The sequence below is a fragment of the Prosopis cineraria genome, unplaced genomic scaffold (genome assembly GCF_029017545.1).
Source record: "Prosopis cineraria cultivar Desert tree isolate PC_DT_omini unplaced genomic scaffold, ASM2901754v1 PC1330, whole genome shotgun sequence".
Lineage (NCBI taxonomy): Eukaryota > Viridiplantae > Streptophyta > Magnoliopsida > Fabales > Fabaceae > Prosopis > Prosopis cineraria.
The window spans coordinates 1-21051 of NW_026556655.1; the positions used below are offsets into that span (position 1 = coordinate 1).

General features: G+C 34.0%; 1 protein-coding gene across 2 annotated transcripts; it reads left to right on the plus strand.

Annotated features, from left to right (window-relative positions):
- Positions 1-15578: 15578 nt before the first annotated feature.
- Positions 15579-21051, plus strand: LOC129299856 (NAC domain-containing protein 54-like). 2 transcript variants are annotated; one of them, XM_054938330.1, is made up of 7 exons: positions 15579-15679; positions 15870-16065; positions 16519-16799; positions 17446-17859; positions 19040-19573; positions 19895-19976; positions 20181-21051. In XM_054938330.1, exons 2-7 carry the CDS (start codon positions 15909-15911, stop codon positions 20864-20866), a joined length of 2154 nt encoding a protein of 717 aa, XP_054794305.1. In that variant the 5' UTR covers positions 15579-15679; positions 15870-15908; the 3' UTR covers positions 20867-21051. The 2 variants fall into 2 exon arrangements, with proteins under 2 accessions (XP_054794305.1, XP_054794304.1); XM_054938329.1 differs by having other exon boundaries at positions 20178-21047.

Below are 21051 nucleotides of genomic sequence, written 5' to 3' on the forward strand. Positions count from 1 at the left end.
CTGATCAACTGGAATGCCTCCAAGGTGGATGACGAAATGATAGAAAAGGACCCGTATTCAAACAGAATGAGGTTCATCCTATGGACATACAATCTAAGACTATCCATGACAAAGTAGGCAACCCAAGCAAAGATAATCTGATTCAAGAATTAAAGCATTTAAAGCTCCCAATTTCTTTCAAAGATTCCGTAATAGGCTATAATAGGTGTTGGGGATTAATGAGGGAGTGACACTAAATACATCACTGACACATTAGCTAAGGAATTGGAACAAGTGGACTCCCTTAGAGTATACTAAGAATTGATGGACCACTACCCTAGCACCTAGATTTCAGATGAGGAAAGGAAAAATTATGCAAACCCTGGATGGATGCTCTGGTCATTAAAACATTGGGTATTCAGTTTAATCCTAAATCTCTCAAGCTCATATTAGCAAAGATATGGCAAATTAAGATTTTGAACTCATCAATTTGGTTTTATTGGCTATTACATAATTAGAACCAAGGATTGTAATCTCCTTGAGGTTAACTACAAATTACTTTAAAACATAGTTATCTGAGGTTTTAAAAGAAGAATTTCTCGAAATTAATTCAAAGGAATCCCAATTTGCCATTTTCAAAACCCATGCATAAATTTAAAGACTTAAAAATTAGAGTTTTAAAAAACAAAGCGGAAGTTTGAAAATCAATTAGGACTCAAATAAAATGAGTTTTGAACTTAAATCATTTTTGTGCAGAGAGTTGACACGGGCGCCGTGGTTTACGTCTCATGTGCCACAGCGGTCTTCTCTGTGCCATGTGCCACGGCACATTGCACGAAATTTGACAATCAGTGTTATCATTTGATAGCATAGGGAGCGAACTTTCGATGAGTCTCAAATCTCCGTCCGATGTCTGATTGAGGTGATTTTCGGCATTTACACAGAGCTTTCTTCTAACTCTAGCTAATGGCACCAGTTTCACACTTAAATTTCATTTTTTATCAAAAGTTAGATACTAAAACCCATTTTGACACATTTCACAAAATTTTCCAAATGGGGTGCCCAACTCAACCACAAGTGCCAATAGCCTACAAACAACCCTCCAACTACTCAATGGATTCTTGCGGATTTGTGCAACACACCACATGCAGTCAAATACACTTATTTCACAAATTCATTACTCAACCTTAATTTTCACAAAACATAGAGGGGGAGGAAAAGTGCACAAATCAACCATTTCATTCATATTTCTCAAAATACATATGTTCATACTTGCACATGTATTTTACCCTAATCATCGGGTTCACAATAAAAACTCACTAACCCAAGACACAGAATACACTAGTTAATTACAAATCATGTAAGTAGCACACTAAACATGACAATTAATTCTAGTTGGCAATTATATTAACAAATACGCATGAAAACAATTAAAGAGAGGCATAAAGGATTTACTCCATAAATCCTAAACCTCACTATGTTTTTTTCCCGACTTGGATCCAATGAGCTAGTCCTTGAAATATTGAGAATTGAGGGGTGATTACAACCGCTCAGTAATCACGTTTCACTTAACCCTTATAGTTACATATTATTGTAAAATAGATATAAATAGGCACATAAAAACATATTCCACATAGCATTAGGCCACGATTCACAAAACTAACAACCATGTGACTGAGTTTATCAAAAAACACTATATCCTGTTATTTTTAAAAACACAACTCAGGGTCACAAAAATAACAATCATGTGCCCTTCATACGTGCCAGACCACAAAACTAACACCATGTGGTCGGATTATATGCAAGATCAAATGCCACCTTATATCCTCCTATACCTCTGACATGAAATCGGTGGCTATCACATGACTACGTCCTTCACAGGACTAAGCCAAGCCTTCCATGTGAGGAGCTACCAGGCAGGTTAATTCACTCACTTATTAATCTGGTTTCCCCCAATACTAATAACCATGAGGTGTCATATACCCCTAATCAATCTCATAAATCGTAGACACTAGTTAGGTTCAAGTCCCTCCCAAAAAACAAGTAGGACAATCCCGAATCAACCATGGGATAAGAGCTACCTCTCAATTCCAATGATTAGTGCTAAGGCTAGTTCTCAATTTCAATGGTTATTGCCATACTAAGTGAATTTCAACCAATCTACTCCTCTCCCTAGGCGAACTCCCGCCAATGATCAACTATGCATATTTTTTCACACATAATATGCAATTTTAACAATCATTTCTCAAACAATGAACTTACATAACACATATACTCATAATTAGCTCACATTTCATCACAATTCTCCACCCATAGTAGTAAATCACAAGTAATTTCATAAAACTCAATGGATGGTAGAATCAAAGTTTATTTTATCTAAAACATTTCACAATCATGTATTTGCCAACATGTATCATCAAATTAACGATAAAATACATTTCACAATACAATTAATATACAATAAAATAAAAATTAGTTTCCCCTGGTTACCTTAACCTTTGAGAGGTCAAAGGGTTACCCTTCACTATAATCAACTTTTCAAAGCTTTAACAAGCTCGAAAGGGGTCAAGACGACCTCTCTACAACCCAATTACAAGGATATCAATCATCATCTAGCTCTTAGTTTTAACAACATAAAACTTCTCATCCACTATTTTACCAACTCATAAGCACTACCTATTCATACCCATGGGCTCATTAGATTATATTAATGCTCCTTATCATTAACAACACCTTAAACCATCATTAATGTACAGTAACCTCGCTCAACGACCTCAGACCATCAATTTTTGGGACATTCAATGCTCCCATAGACCAACCACTCCCAAAATCATCAATATGGTGTTCCACTACCTTAAACAACTCCATTTAACTTACTTTAACCAATGGAATCGAACTCATACTCGTATAGACCGAAAATCCATCTCTCAACTCAAATCCTACCATAGATAATCATAAATGAGGGAGAGAAAGTAAGAGAAGGCACTATATCTTACCTTGGATGTTTAGGAGTTTCAATCTATCAACAATGGGACCAATGTCATTCCCTAGCAGAGCCAAAATCAAGCGCTCTTCGTTTTCCCTCCTTTTCTCTCTTTTTGTTTTCACGCAGCTCATGAGCTGATTTATCTATTTTTTAGCCGTGCACCACGCGGATGGCACAGAGGAGCCTGTTACGTTTAAATTGTGTCTGTGCATCATGCGGACCAACCATGTGCCACTGCGTGTGACATAGAACACAACTCTTCACTTTTGTCCTCTTTCCTTACCTAGGTGGTCCACCTCAATCCGGACCCCACTTCTAGGGCTGAAATCACATCAATTATGCCAAGTTAAGTCCCTCTGGCCACACCTCATTAACTCACTAACTACCCTAATTAAGTTAACAAATCAAGGTTAAAATTTTTTGGATATTACAAGGATCAAGCAGCTTATTAAGACATTCTTAATAGAGGTTCATAGATAATTTTTGACCACAGTATTCTGGTCCAGCATTGGGTACCAAGCTTCAACCTAAACACTAATATTCTTGATAAGATAGCTCTTTGGGTTAGATTAAACAATCTTCTCATCCAATGTATAATAAAGAAATCCTAGGGAGAATAGAAAACTGTATAGGTAAAACTCTTAAAGTTGATATGAACATATTCTCTAAAGCTAATATTCAAAATGAGCTTGGTAAAATGAAAAGGGAAAAATTTGTTCAAATTAGTATAGAAATTAATCTCCAAAAGAAACTTGTGCCAAGAATCCTTATCAAAGATAAACTCTACAATGTTGAATATGAAAGTTTAAATCTTATTTGTTTTGGATGTGGTTGTTATGATCACAACAAAAACATTTGCCCACATAGACCTAAGAATAAGGACATACAGAAGGAGAAGAGCAAGAATGATTTGGACATACCAAGCCAAGACAATACTTGAAATCCTTCCAGTCACCCATTAAACTAGCTAAACAAAGAAAAAGAAGTTTGATCTATAAAAGGGTCTTCGAAAGCTCACCAACTGAAAGAAATTTATAGCGAGTGAATGAAATTTTGACAACCAACCTGAGCATGAAACTCAAAGCACCAAATAGGTAATAGACAAATTCATGTTAGTTGAGGATCTAATCACTAAAATAGATCTAGATTTGATGTTCTAACTGACCTAGAGCATAAAGACCACGGCAAGGCGAGCTATCCGACTACCTTCAATGGTCCACCTACGAAACCCTAGCTAAAGTTGTTAGAAAAGTATAGAGAAGGAAGGATTTGGTAGGAAGCAAGAGAAACTAAAATGAAGAGAAGGATGTGGTAGTCGATGCCTCTGGAGAAGACAAGAATGTGCTGAGATTGGTTAGGGAAAAATAACATCTCATGTTGGGCCAAGTTTCAATTGGGATGGCCCAAAGTCAATCTCATCAGATAAAACTTCAACCGATGGACCCACTAAACACATTCATATCATAGTGAAAGGGAATAAAAGAGATCTGAGAACTTTAAAAAAGACTATTGAAGTAGACAAAAGCAAGCCTATAATTAAACCTTCAGCTAAAGCTTATTTCTCTTCAAATCATCAAGTATGGTTGTAAGGCTTAGTAAATAATAATTCAAATGATAATCTTTTTTCTCCTTCAAATTTGAGTGACAACTTGGAATTAAGGGAACCACTTGATTCTGATATCTCTATCAATATAGTACCAAAAACTCTATTGATCATTGATACTTCCATGGGAATTCAAAACAAGTCCTTATGTGATATAGGTGATGAAGATGATCTCTCTTTCAAGGGTAATGAAGATGAAATCATTGATGATGACCTGTTAAATGAAGATTTTGATAACAATCACATCAATGATGACCTTAAAGATAATGAATTTAGTGAAGATGAAGATAAGTTTTAGTTACACAAAGTCTTATCCATTTTCTAGGTTTATTCACTCCTTTTCTTCTTTTTATGGATATTATTTGCTGGAATTTTAGAGGTACTAGTGGTAAAAGCTTCCCTGGTCACGTAAGAGAAATTAATAATACTTATAATCCTCAAATTCTTATTCTAATTAAAACTAAAGCTAGTAGTTCTAAAGCTAATAAGATTCTTAAAAAATTAGGTTTCACTGATTGGATCTGTATTGAAGCTATCGATTATGTTAGTGGTATTTGGATTTTATGGAATAATGATACTATCAATATTGATTATATTTACTCTAACATTCAAATCCTTCATTGCAGGGTTAAATTTAATTCAAATAATAACTCCTATCTTTATTTGTGTGTTTATGGTGATCCTAACTTGTATAATTATACTATTCTTTAGGACTCCATCATGTCCCTCGCTCAGAATATCTCTGATCCTTGGCTCATTGTAGGTGATTTTAATGCTTACCTATCTTGTGAAGATAAATATGGTGGCAATGGATATAATTGAAGATCCATGAAATAATTTAGAGATTGTATCAATTCTTTCAATCTCCTTGATCTAAACTTTTCAGGTGATTGTTTCACTTGGGGAAAAGGAAATGTTAAAGAAAGACTAGATTGGGCCTTTTGTAATATAGAGTGGAGACTTAAATTTAATCAAGCCAATACCTATTATCTCTTTAAATATGGCTCTAACTATAGACCTATTAGAATTCAACTTGACAATAGAGACCGTCTTGGTCAACACTAGAGAGATGTCATGCAGCATGGATGCTTGAAGATACTTTTCATTATATAATCAAGGAATCCTAGCAAAACAACGACTGGAATAAAGGAAAAATTAAATTTGCTAACTTTGCCACCTCATGGAATAAAATTTTATTAGTAGCATACCCTCCAAAGAGAAAAAGATCCTTCATCGACTGGAATGAATTAATCGTCAGAGGAATTAAAATGATAATTATTTTCTTAGAAATCTTGAAAAATCTTTATGGGAATATTTTAACAAGGTTATTTTATAGGAGGAGCTAATTTGGTACTAGAAATCTAGATGCAACTGGTTAAAGTGGGGAGACTGAAATATTAAATACTTTCATGCCACCTCTATCATCAAAAGGAAAAGAAACCAAATCTTATCTCTTAAAGCGGATGATGATACTTGGATTCAAGACCAGCATACTTTGAAAAACATGGCTACTTCTTATTTTACTAATCTCTTCAAGGAAGATACTCAAGAAAGACCTATACTTATTATGGACAGAGCTTTTCACCCCTCTCCACCTCTCAACTCTAATTCATCCATAGGGACGTGATTGAAGAAGAGATTAAGACTGTTGCCTTTGATATTGGAGCCTTCAAGGCACCAGGCCCTGATGGTATTAACGCCAATTTCGTTCATACCTATTAGGATGACCTTAAAACCAACATCTTTGATCTTGTCAAAAAGGTCTTCATCAATCCGAACACCATTTTTAACATAAATGATACTTCATTATGCTTATTCCTAAAATTGAGAACCCAACCTATATGAAGGACTTTCGACTTATATCTCTTTGCCATGTCAGCTATAAAATAGTCATAAAGATCCTCTCCAACTGATTACATTAGTGCATGAATAATACTATTGGGGATTCTTAGTATAGTTTTATCCAAGGCCGGCAAAGCAGTGACGATATCATTATCACTTAAGAAATTATTCACTCCATGAGAAACAAAACTAGAAATAAAGGTTTTATGGAACTTAAAGTAGGTCTTGAGAAAGCCTTTGATAGACTCTCACAGGACTTTATCGATAATGCTCTTCATTCTATCAGGCTAAATAACCATTTCAGGAAATTAATTAGAGCTGCCATATCTACTTCACATATGAAAGTTCTTTGAAATAGTGAACCGACAAATAAATTCTCTCTTTCTCGTAGCATTAGGCAAGGAGACCCTTTATCTCTTTACTTATTTATCCTTTGCATTGCATGTCTTAGCCACTGTATTCTCAGTTCTATTGATAAAAATAATTGGAAGCCAACTAGACTTACAACTAATGGGCTTCCAGTTTCTCATTTATTTTTTACTGATAATTTATTACTTTTTATAGAGGCTTCTATTAACCAAGTAATGATTATCCAATAATGCCTCTCTGACTTTTGTGATGCTTTAGACCAAAAAGTTAATATTAGGAAATCTAAGCTCTACTGTTTTAGGAATGTCATCATTAATAGAGCTACTTAGATCAATTCTGAATTAGGAATTCCTCTCATAGGAAACTTTAACAAATATCTTGGCATCCCTTTAATTAATGAAAGGGCATCTAAACTTACCTTTGCCCCTCTACTCGACAAAACTCACTCTCGCCTTACTAATTGGAAAAATCGCTTTCTCAACATCGTTGGCAAAGCTGTCCTTATAAATTCTGTTCTCTTAGCCATCCTTAGCTACACCATGTAAACCATGATGCTACCTAATAATGTCTTGGCTAAACTTGAAAGAAGCTCTAGAAATTTTCTTTGGGACTCTTCTGATGGGCACAAAAAACCCCATCTTCTTTTTTAGGATTGTGTTACTATGGAGCAATCTAATGGGGGCCTCAGCATTAAAAATCTTAAGGCTCAAAATATTGCATTCATCATGAAACTTTGGACCTTATTACTTAACCTAACTGCCTATGTGTAATGTTCGCTTTGACATTACCAGGACAACGCTCATACAAATCATTGTGATAACTAGAATTAAATAAAATCCCATAAAGATGTTATCACAACTCAAGGATTTAAAGATAATTAGTTTAAAACATTGGGATCATAAGAAAACTCTTTTTAAAATATTGTTTTAGCTCAAACTATGGTTAACAATCAATTTAGAACAAATACGAAAGTATGAAAATTAAATCACTTCAAAACAGGCTGAAACAAGCCTTTAAACAAAAATTTTAATCCGTTTGCCATGACACAAGCCGCACCCGTTACGATGGATGGCATAAAGGGACAAGTCCTTTGAAGGCCCCTTGCGCCGCGGTGCGCACTACTATCATGACAGCAAATTACTATCATGACTATCCTCTGAACTTTCGAAGCACGCTGTTTCGCCATCTGATGTCTGATTTGAGCGGTTCAAGTGTTCATATGAAGCTCTTTAAACCCTTTAGCTAATGGCACCATTTCACACTCAAACAATCATCCATTTAAAAAATGAACACCTAAACTCAAAATGATTTGTTTTCACATCAAAATACACACAAAGGTATCCAACTCACAATGCCAATTGCCATTAGCGTCATAGATACTTTGACCACCTCAAATGGACCATACACAACATGAAAATTCAATCATAACACACAATTAAGCATTTATACTCAAAATGATCATTAAAATCCCAATTCACAACAACATAAAAGGGGTGAATAAATTCTAATACACATGTCACTTAGTCATTTTGGCACATAGATCTCTTCAATTTCTTCACTTGTAATGGTAACTTGGCCAAGCACACATATTTAATCCACAACATCAATCTTGAACTAAGATACATACACTTATCACAAATTCATACAAGTAATATTCCAAAATAAAGTCATGTTCTAATATCAGCAGTATATAATGGCAATATTCGTTACAAACCCAAAAGAGAAAGTGGAAGAGTTATACTACAGCACTCTTCACTCTTCAATTGCCCCTTCCTTCCCCTTGCCCCTACCGCAGCTCTCACCTATAAAATATAACTATGGGGTAAGATAAATATCTCAATAACAGAATAATTTACTATTATTAATTAACATGCACAACCATAAGAGAGTAAAACTATGAAACTTCAAAATATACATTTAGCATATCACCACATACTCTTTTCATCAGTATAAATCTTTTACCATTAGCATGATCATTCTACCATTTGAGCCTCCATATCACCCCGACCAAAACCATAGGCTCTTGGACTAAGTACACATTCACAATAATCTGAGCTCACCTTTAGTGATAGGATCACCCAACTAAAAGGGTCCTATCCCATTTTTGAACTACAATTTTCCTCTATTGCACATGAATCAGGGTGTCATTACTCCAACACTGCATCATAGATACTAAGGAGCATTACTCTCTAATGTCGTATCCCACATGGATACTAAGGAAAAAATCTCCAACACCGTGCCTCACTAAACACTAAGAAGATACATGTCATTTGGACTTCCACTACTCCTTCCTACGGGTGAACTTTTACCCCATAACATGATCGTGCCCATACTCAATATATATATATATCATATATATATTTTAAATTTCTCAACCCATTCATATATAACTTTCATCATCCTCATCATTTGTAAATAGATTTTTCATGTACAAAATCACATTTCATAATATGCAAGGTTATCAAATCTCAGGTAATAGATTTAACATATTTACTTACATACAGTTAAACAATATAATCGAATAGTGTAAATCATTTCGTTACCTCAATCATTTGTCACACAAAAGGGTTACTGTAATCAACATTAACTCCTCACGTTCTATACACACGATATAGCTCGAGCAATGCTCAATCTTTACAATCAAGTAACAATCATTAATTATCACTCTAGATAACTCCAAATTCATTAAGTTCTAAGTGTCTAAAATATTTAAATTCCTTTTTTAACAACATCAACCATTCACAAACACCCTAACCATCCTATTAAACATCCTCACACATTAAAATCACTAACCAATATCCCACATTATCTCAAAACCTTAAAATTAAAGCCCCCATTACTCTAAATGTCCATATTTTCACATAAAGAGGGAGAGGGAGAAGAAAGGAAGGCTTATCAAATGTATATGAAGCTTGAAAGACCTTTAAAATCATGTTGAAAGCAAGCTCTAGCAGCCATAAGTCCCTCTTCGTTGCTACTCTCGAGTTTATTTTTTCTCTCTTCTATTTTTTAAGTTTGATTCATGATCTGATAAGTGTAGATTTTATACATGCACCGTGGCGCATTGACACACTCGTCGCAGCGCATGGCATAAAAAAGTCCCATAAAATTTTAAACCCTCTTCCGTGCTATGGCTCAATCAAACATAGCCTTAGCCTTTTTTTTAAGACTGTCTAAGGATCTAAAAACTACATTAGTCTCCCACAAACCTCGTTAAATCAATAATTTATCTAAATTGACCAAATTATCCTTAGAAACTCTGATAATTACTAATTAAAAAACTTAGGATGTTACACTATAGGTTAGGATCCTTCGTGATAAATATAAATATCTTAATCCCACTATTTCTATGGTTTATAAACCTAGCTCTTTCTCTTACACTTGGAATAGTATATGTAAAGTTTGGGATAAATTCATGGAACATATAGATTAGAAAGTTGGTAAGGGAGACCAAATCTCTTTTTAGTATAGTAAGTGGTCTCCTTTTTCAGAACCTCTTGTTAAGTATGCTTTTCCCAGTACCGAGCATGTCCTTCATGCAAGAGTTTATGATCTTCATAACCTTAGAGTAGGATGGAATTTTAGCCTCATAAACCGTCATCTCTATCCTAAGGTGCTAAAACATATTGCTCTTGTTCAACCACCTAATCCTCAAGGTAATAAAGATGTCTTAGTTTGGAGACCTTCTACTAATGGGAACTTCTCTATCAAATCTGCTTACAAGGCTATGGTCTCTCATAAGAAACAAACTAATGCCAACATTTAGTCTAGAATTTAGAAGTGGCCCACTTATAAAAAAATTAAGTACTTCCTTTAAAAAGTGGCTTAAGACAAACTCTAAATCAACTCCATTTATATCGAAGGGAGTACTCTCTTCCAACTAACTTGTACTTTTGGATACAACTCCCCTGAGTCTTCTATTCATATTCTGAGAGATTATAAAGAAGCTCACAATATTTGGATTAAACTTGTGAAACCTTCAAAACTAAATACTTTCTTTTCCCTTCCTATACAGGATTGGATAATTTGAAATGTAAAAGTCAAGGCAGGAAGCCTAAACATAAGAAGGATCCTCTGGCAAAATATTTTTGCTCAAATTTGTTAGAACATTTGGAAGGCATGTTGTAGAAAGATCTACTTAGAGGATATCAACCAGGATGTCAACATTACTTTTTCTAGTACCCAGCAAGTTGTCAATGATATGAGGCTCCAATCAAGAGTTAACACCCTTAACCAAGATGGCCAGAAATTAGAGGCACAATAGAGACCTCCTGACCCAGGATGTGTGACGATAAAGGTAATTGAATTAAAGGATTCTCTAAATACCTTGGCTACCAAACTAGCACCATGGCAAAACTATTGGCCATTTTAGAAGGTCTTTAGCTTTGTTGGAATGTACGACTCACTAATATCAATATTCATTCTGACTCAATGGAAGCTCTCTCTCTTATGTAGCATAATCTCTCTAATAATCACCCTCTCTCTGAAACCATCAATAAAATCAAAGATTTTATCATGAAAGACGAGATCATTACCTTTGACCACATGTTTGAGGAAGCAAATAGATGTGCTGACTTTCTTGCTCATCAGGCCTCTCAAGAAAATTTAGATTTTATCATTTTTGATCATCTACCCTTAAGATGTAGATCCCTTATGGAATCCAACATAACCTAATTTATGTACCTCTTCTGCATGGGGTTTTCTATGGCCTTGTATTCAAATATTTTTTTTTTTGGGCAAAAGTGAGTGGTGGGGAAAGTGCCCTCCCTTTTTAGTTGTTGGCATGTAGCAATAGAGTTAAAAACATGGGTTCAATTATATAAATTAATTTGAATAACATGTTATAAAGATTGGTTTGAGTTGAAAAAAAACTTATTCAAATAAAAATAATTTTTTTTGTGAGGACTAGATAATTCTTAAACTAAATGTACTAACTCTAATGCGTTAAAATTGGCTCATTTAATCTATACTATTTATATAAACATTAAAAAAAATGAAGGGTGTTTAGGCGTGATAACTTCATAAGACAAGTAGATTTAGAATGAATCGTACGGAATAAATCAATATCATACATGCATGATGTGAATTTTTCTTCATCTGTTTGGAATATCATTTTAGAACTTATCATTTATCTATATTTTTAAAAAATCACACAAAAATAAATTAAATAAGTTGGTAGATTGATCCATTTAACTCACTAAACATAAAAATGAGTCAAATTCAACCCAATTCATTTTTTTCCAACCAACATAAGCAAGTTGATATGATTTGAGTTAATTTATATTCTCACCCTCTACATGTAAGTACTCTATTACATGTCCAAAGTGTTGAAATAAAATTCAATATATCGGATCACATGTAAATATATTTACAAATCACCCATTAAAAAGATTCGTAAGATTTCAACCCACAATCTTTACAGTGGCTGTTGGTCTTCACATGCAAATATTTTTGCAAATTGCCCATTCGTTCACTCATCATTCTCTCTCATTCCCACTTTTTTAATTAAAAAAATCGATCACAAGGTCCAAAAACTTGTGGGCCACACCGGATGTTGACGTATTTGTGAGCCCTCTAGAGGACAAAAAGTAACACCATGATAGATCTGTGTGTTGTGAGTTGTGACCAATGAAAAGCTTTTTTGGGCAGAAAAACTGGAGTTATGAACTTACTCTACAGCTTTATTCTTCCTCGATCAGATTATAAACTCCATCAACTTTGCTTCTTTTTGTCCATTTCTGTCCTCCAAGCTTTTCATCCATGTGGGTCCCTGCAGGATTACTCTCTTTTTGGGTATTAGTGCCCTTTCACAATAATGCATTTACCGAAAATAAATTTTATTATTAATTTCTCTCTCTCTCTCTCTCTCACGCACACATATAATGTTGCTGGTTGCAAGAATATGAATGAGTTTTGTTGCAGATATAAGCATCTCGTTGATTAGAAAATACTGCTGTAAATTGAGATACGTTTCGTTCGATTGGTTAATAAAATTCAATCAATTTATTTTGGAATATCAAATTCGAGTGGGATATGTAATCCTCTTAAATAAAAATCTCAAATAGATTAAATAAAATAAAATAAAAATGTTACCGCCATACTAGCCAAGATTTTTATTTTAATATATATATATAATTAAGAGATGATGGAAGAAGAAAAAACTGAAAAAATAGAGAAGGAATAGATTCATAAAGGAGAAACGAACCAAAAGATGGATTCATGAAAGGGAAAGCTTGATATATATATATATATATATATATATATATATATATAATATTATGAGGAACATATTATATATAATATCAAGAATGTTTAGCTTGTATGTATCTCGATTGGCCTGGTATCGTCCAGATTTGAAAACAATTGGGACGGGACAGGATATAGGATTATCATCGGGACGTCCCGTCCCATCCTAAATATTATATATATATATTATTTTTTATTTTAAAAATATACATTAAATATATTAATTATATTAATATAATTTACACATATATTAATTATATCAATTATAATTTCAATACCTGCAATTCTTATATAAAACTAAAAAATTTTATAGTGATAATTTTAATAACATAAAGTAAACAGGGTGATATTTTTTTAATAACATATTAATTATATTAAAATGATTTATTTTTATATCTATATATTTAATAAGTTTTATTTATATTGTATTTATTACTTTATTTTTAAAAGAGTAATTAGTTTAGCACATTTTAACTAAAGTAGAAGAATAATAATTTAATATTGTACTTGGCTTACCTGTTGTTGCTACTCTTATAACCTAGAGATCACTTATAATTGCTATCATAATATGTAATTATAATTAATGTAATTCAATAATTAATTTTAAATTATTATAATTTATGTACTTGTATTATTTTTATTTTTAAACCTAATAAATTATATAATTTAAAATTTTAATGAATATTATTATGTAAATCTTTCTCCGATTATTAGGACAGCAAGACATCCCAGTCCTATTCTGATTTCTAGCGGGATGAGACGACTTTCGAGATAGGACAAGATATAAAATAAAAATTTAATTTCAATTTTTTTTGTGATGAAACGAAAGTGGTATCCCTGTGCCGTCCTATAAACACCCTTATATAATATATATATATATATATATATATATATATAGCAACGCACACAGGAGGGCAACAGGCAAAAGCATCATATATCTATCAAGTGATTCTTCCATGCAAGCCATGTGGATGCTTTGTTTGGTTCACGTGGCAAAAGCAGGCCCCACCACATGGGTCCCTCCTTGGACTTAGCTGTATATTATTATTTCCCCCATCATGCATCCAAAAATGCAAGACTGCTATTCGGCCTGTTTGTTCTTCTTCAATCGTTACATTTCCTTAAGAAAGCAAGATTTCTTAAACAATTGCGATTTTTATGAATTATGAATGTCTGATAAACCTAGGATATCCATAATTATTAATTAATATTCACGTTGCTAAGCTGACCTTACATATATAACCATGAAATTAATATTCACGTTGCCTAGCTAGCCTTACATATGCACAGAATTTAAAGATTAAAAACTTTTTAATGGTATCTATGTAAAATGGACTTGCTCCTTATTAAATTTATTGTATATTTTTTTCATTATTTTTTCTCTCTATTTTTAGCATGTTATCATCAACAGTTTTAATCTTCAGCCATCACAACGACGTCGGTTGTGAAAAAATAATGATTAAGTTGCATTTTGAGATATATATATAGATAGATAATTGGATGTTATAATTTTTCATTAATATTCAAAGCTGTTTGTAAAAAAAATGTGAATTTTGCTTCCACATACAATCACCCCTATAATATTATTTCGAATTTAATGCATAAAATATTAAATGTGCAAACTACTTTTTTTAAAAAAAATAAATTATACTTAATTTTCATCAAAAATTAAAATACCATCGTACACACACACACACACACACACATGCACGCCCTATATACATCTATCCCAAAGCTGACAACATGAAATACTTAATGTAGGCGATTGAATTTGAACATAAGTAATGAGTGATAATGATCACAATGTAAGGACATGCATCATCCAAAATAGGACATAATGTATCAGAATCAACAGTAGTTCTTAATTATCCACAAAGAACAGGAAAACACACGCACGTTAAGAATTTCGATATCTGCAAAAAGTGTTTCAAAATCTGAAGATATATGTTTTTGTAGGAACACGCACACATAAAATTCTGAACCATTTAGCATCCACGTGAAAAGAAAAATCAACGTAACAAAAGCGAACGAAAATGATAGGCGATAAGATAAAGGAGGAAACATGACACACACACACACAGAGACAGAAATATAATGTGAAAGGGTTCGTTGTTTCGGTTAGAAACAGCCGCCAACTTGGTTGTGTTTCTTGAGTTGCCTCTCGTTAACGTTGATCCCATATTCTTGTATACACTAACGTGCATGAGATGCAACCAGTCAGGAGATGCCACGTGCAGGGGGTGGGAATTTTGGAAGGAACTAGTAGGAAGCATAGGATAACTGGGCACAGAAGAGAGAGAGGATTGGATTAGTAATAGCGAATAAGCAACGTAAGCTTGATCGCAAAGAAAAACAGGAATCATTCTTTCATTTCGATCATCAAACAATAAAAACAAAAACAAATGAAAAGTAACAAAAAGCCAAGTGGGGGCTGACACAAACCCTTCGCCTTTGCTTTTGTTCTGTTTATCATTCTCTCTCTCTCTCTCTCTCTCTCTCTCTCTCTCTCTCTACCTGTCGTCTTTATCAAAACCCCAAGCAACCCTCAGAACTCATCCTCTTTGCCTCTTCTCTTAGATCATTCTCAACCTCTTCCTCTCTCTCTCTCTCTCTCTCTCTCTCTCTCTGCCGCCTTTGGATCTTCTTCCTCTAAGGTTTGATATCGATCTCTCTACCTCCAACTATATATGTTTTATATATATATATATATATATATATTTATACAGCTGAAGAATGCATGAATATTGATTTGCTTAGTAATATGATAGTTAATGAGGCTTTGTTTGGCCGGCTTGTGTGATGATGTGTTGATCGAGTCTGATCTGTGTGGTTCTGTTAAGTTAGGTCAACAAAGAAGGAGGTCCCAAGGTAGCTATAATCGAGATGGCACCAGTTTCATTTCCTCCAGGTTTCAGGTTCCACCCTACAGATGAAGAGCTTGTTGCGTACTATCTCAAAAGAAAGATCAATGGCCGAAAGATTGAGTTAGAGATTATCCCTGAAGTTGATCTTTACAAGTGTGAACCATGGGACTTGCCAGGTACCTACACATACAAATGTGTTATATTTAGAAAAGAGAGAATAATTAAATGCACCATCGGGTACTTGAATTAACTGATAATTAAGGGATTGATTCCTCTTAATCAGAGGTCTGGAAAAATTAATTGTTTATTTTATTTGGAGAGTCACCTAATGTTTTGACACCACGATTTGCTTCTCTTGTCTTATTGTCTTAGCTTTGTTGAAGGATGAAACACATGCTTGCTTTATTGGTCAAGTATATATTTTGCTTTAACATAAAATATCTCGTGTGTGGTTTGCCCAAAGAAAAAGCTATGTACTTGAGCTTTCTAGAGGTTGTTGCTGGGTCCCTTCATCTTTAGGGTTCGTATATAAGCTAACAAGACAAGAGAGAAGAATTCCACAGTCAAAAAGCATATATATCAGTTCATGGTCTCCGAGACATTCAGAGTTGATTTTTTGATCGGTGCAGGAAAATCTCTGCTACCAGGGAAAGACTTGGAGTGGTATTTCTTCAGTCCTCGAGACAGAAAATATCCGAACGGGTCGAGAACGAACAGAGCGACGAGATGTGGGTATTGGAAGGCCACGGGGAAGGATAGGAAAGTGAATTCTCAGAGTCGTGCAGTGGGGATGAAGAAAACCCTAGTTTATTATCGAGGAAGGGCCCCACATGGCTCTCGCACTGGTTGGGTCATGCACGAGTATCGTCTTCACGAGCGTGAATGTCAACCTGCTTCTTCTCGCATGCAGGTATTTCTCATCAATCCATCCCTTCACACAAAAGTTCAATATACCTTTTCTATATATCCGTGGTAATATCAACTGTTAGTTAACTTAGTTTGATGTGGAGATAATGTCCAGCATCAAATAAGTTAGATTGGAGGAGTGATATATAAATGGAAAAAACTCAAAAGCTCAGTATCTCAAGGTTTTGAATCAAAATATGATATTAATATAATACATTCTCTCCCTCTCAGTTTATAAGACAATTTTGGAACTGATTTGTGTCCAGAATATAACATAATTTGACAAAAATAAGATTTTATTAAATAAACTTTTTCAATATTATCCTTCCCTCCTTATCATATTCTAATATTCTCTATTTTTTAATGAATGGTATTTTTAGAAATTTATATTTTTTAAAAATAAAATAAAATTGTAAAGTATATTTAACAAAGTTTATATGTATGTGTAATTTTATTTAAAATTGTCTTATAAACTACGGTGGAAAAAAATACTCATTTATATGTCTTCTTGAAATTATTAAGCCAGCTATAATAGCTTTTTCCCCTTTTGAGATGCTCCTCTCAAGGGCAGCAAATAATGTCATGGCATGAATTCTAAACGCATGTTGCCTCATAAGCTGTAAGTGATGGCTAATAATAATTAATTTCAGGAGGCATATTCTCTATGTCGTGTGTTCAAGAAGAGCGCAGTGATAAGCCCAAAGATAGAAGAAAAGCAGTATCAGCATCATCATTATCATCATCAGCAGCAGCAGCAGATGGCGAGTGATCAGACGTCGTCCAGCATTAACAATGACCTTTACTCTGAAGGAAGAGGCGAAGATCACTTGGAGAGCTCCAACGATTACTTGATGATGCCCCTTGATCATCATTCATCACCATCCTACATGCACCACCCAAATGTCTTCCATAATAATCATGTCAATTATTCTTGTGGAATCACTCAACATCATGTGAATAATCCTAGCTGGTCACACTTGATGTCAGATGATGATCCCTTGTTAAGCCTTCCACCAACTTCTTCATTTCGCAATTATGAAGCCGTCTCCTATCCTCCCTCCAAGGTAACATGATTAATATTTTAGTATACAAGCTATACTAGCTAGAAGCTGCATTGTAGTTCACAGGGATATCATGCTTGATCTAGTTATATGATAGGGCATGGATTCTCTTCAGATCACCTAATAAACAACCAGGTGAAGAGAGAGAAAAGAATGGTTATAATAGGCCCCACATGTTAGATGGAGCTTACTAATTAATTATTTTCTCTCTCTCTCTATCTGAATGGTTTGGGGTCTTAAGAGGATCCCCTCTAATTTCTAAATTTAAATGGTAATGGATAATGAATATGAAGATTTGATTGTTACTATTATTAATTGTCATTTTTAATCCTATGCATGTTTAGGATGTTCCCAATAATTGGATTAGTATATATATAGATATCCAAAATGGCTGAAAGCATATGATGTTTCAAGCTACATGTTAACGCTTCCTATGCTGTCTAAAAATGGTATCCCACCTATCAGAATTTAGCTTGGTTAAATATTACAAATCACTATAATAATCTTACTAAAACTTCAAATTTTCCGAGCAGTATGACATAACACTTTCATTTCATAAGCATCTCATGTTGTCCAAGAAACATGATCATAACTATATTATTTGAATTATAATTTTGTTAAATTTCAGTAGATATATTATTGTTTTGTTAATTAATCTAGCATTATTTGAATAACCAAACTAATAATTACGAATAGGAAAGCTTTCATACATCTTTTTGTTACCCACAACGTTTACGAAAAAGAGTGAACAAAAAAAAAAAACTAGTGTAAAAAAAAGGAATATTTTTTTAACCTTAGAAAAACTTTGCTCTGATTTATACTAATATATATGATATGAGAGACCAAATATTAATTAACCTCCAACTCTTATTTATTAGCTTAGATGAGATTTTAAATACCAAGTTAAACTAACACTCTATTTAATCCTAATTTTAGAGCAAAGTTTTAAAGCGCTATTTGGACCAAATATAGGGCAAAGATGCATGTAACAGTTAATTATTTTATTTTCAATATTCTAGGCAAACTTTTTTTTTTGTTGTAGTTGAAGGGTAAAATTATTTACAAGTTGAAGGATATTCCTATAATTAAGATTAGAGCAGTACTTGTTTGGCTATTTAAAATGATTGAGCTTCCGTTCACAACTTATATATATATATATATATATATATAATGAATTTTGTAGGTGGACATAGCTTTAGAGCGTGCAAGGATGCAGCACAGGTTCAGTATGCCCCCATTGGAGGTGGAGGACTTCCCTCAAGTTGGGATTCCTGAACTGAACATGCCACAACCATCTGATCATTCTGGTGCCATAATTCATGGAAGCACAACTACTGAAACAACAACAGATATTTTGCAGGAGATTCTATCAGTAGCTCATGCTTCTCAGGAACTCATTAATCAGACCTCAAACTATAATCCACCCACCACATGGGGTGGCGGTGGCAGCGGAAACTATGCTCCTCATGAAGAAGATGACGACGACTTCACCTTCATGGTGGGAAGAGGAAGTGATGATCAGAACTATAGCTACAACCACCAGGTGAGTGACTTGAGTTCCATGATCAGAGGCATTAATAGTGAGACTACTACTACATGGGAAGATCAGAACACAGTTAGGTCAATAGAGATTGCAGATCTGGCTGATGAGTTCAAGGCAGAGAGGATGGTCGAGAACTTGAGATGGGTTGGAATGTCAAGCAAAAGTATGGAGAAGGTATCCTAGTTTTCATGATCACCGGTTCAATTTTTTTATTTTTTTTTAGTTAGGTAACAGCAGCAACATAATATCTATATATCTATGCATCTGCCAAAATCAATTTTCTTATCAATTAGCTATAATTCATTTACACCTTATTCTCAATATTGCACCTTGAACTCTAGAAAAAGGCATATTGGACTGCAGATATCATATTAGCTGTTTTGATTTTTTTTTTTGGGCCAAAATATTAGCTCTTTTGATGAATATTTGTTTTTTATACACATATAGTGGCATGAAGAATACTTAATTTATATGATTATTTGTACAATTGCACAGAGCTTTCCAGAAGATCAAAAGGCTGTTCCTATTGAGGATATTACAAATTTCCAAATAAACAAGGAAGAAAATGGGGTGCAAGGTATTGAAAACGGTGTGATTGTCTATAGTGGTTGAACAATTTTAAGTGTTTGCAATTCAAATTTCATTTTTGAAAGAACATGTTTTATAACTCAGAATATCATTACTAGCTTCTTTAAAATCCCCTCCGGGAAAAAAGTCCACGTAATTAATGGTTATGTAAACTTAATCCCTCTATTTTTTTTCCTTTTTTATTCTTCAGTAGAGTCTGTGCAGCACGAAAGCAACAACATCAATGACTTCTCATTGGGATTCCTTAATTATGATGAACCAAATGAGAACTTCATTGATGAAGGTACCCCCATGGATGATTATTCAAGCTCTCCAAGCTGCTTTGAGATGGTTGAGGAAGTAAAAGTCAGCCATGGAATGTTTGTGGCAACTCACCAAGCAGCCAAGACATTCTTTCACCAGATAGTTCCTTCACAAACCCTCAAGGTTCATCTGAACCCAGTAATGGCAAACAACACTAATCTTTCAGCAGAAAATGAAGAAACAGCAGCACAGACACAAACATTGAGAATGGAGAAACAAGGGTCCTTTTTCACAAAACTGGAAGACCATGTGATAGGAAAGCTAATAATGAAGCCTTCAAAGACTGCTAGTGCCATTATGTTCATCTTTGCATTTCTCTTGATGTATTTTGCTTCTTATTTTGGGGAGCATTCACAAATCTGGAACCTAGATCCTCAAAATGAAGATGTCAAAGAGAAATGTTGCTCTTGTGCAAGGAGCAAGAAGAAATTCTCAAGGAATGAGAAAGAAAGGATTTGGTTTGTTGGTATAAAAAGTGGAAGAGGGTTAAGTGTGGTGTTGAAGAAGGTAGGGATTTTCCTTACAATTTCTTTGGCACTTTGCACAATGTGGGCTAACCACGTCACAGTTGATTAACCCTCTAAATTGACCATTTGTTTTGTTAAATCGTAGAAGGTTTAATTCCCTAGGTTTCTCCCAATTAAAATAGCTTGGAGGCTGATGGATCCCAATATGTACTTGTACTTTACTTTGACATACTTTCTTTGATTAAGTTGCTTGTACTCTCCACTTATATAGCATAACTTACCTTTACTTTTTTT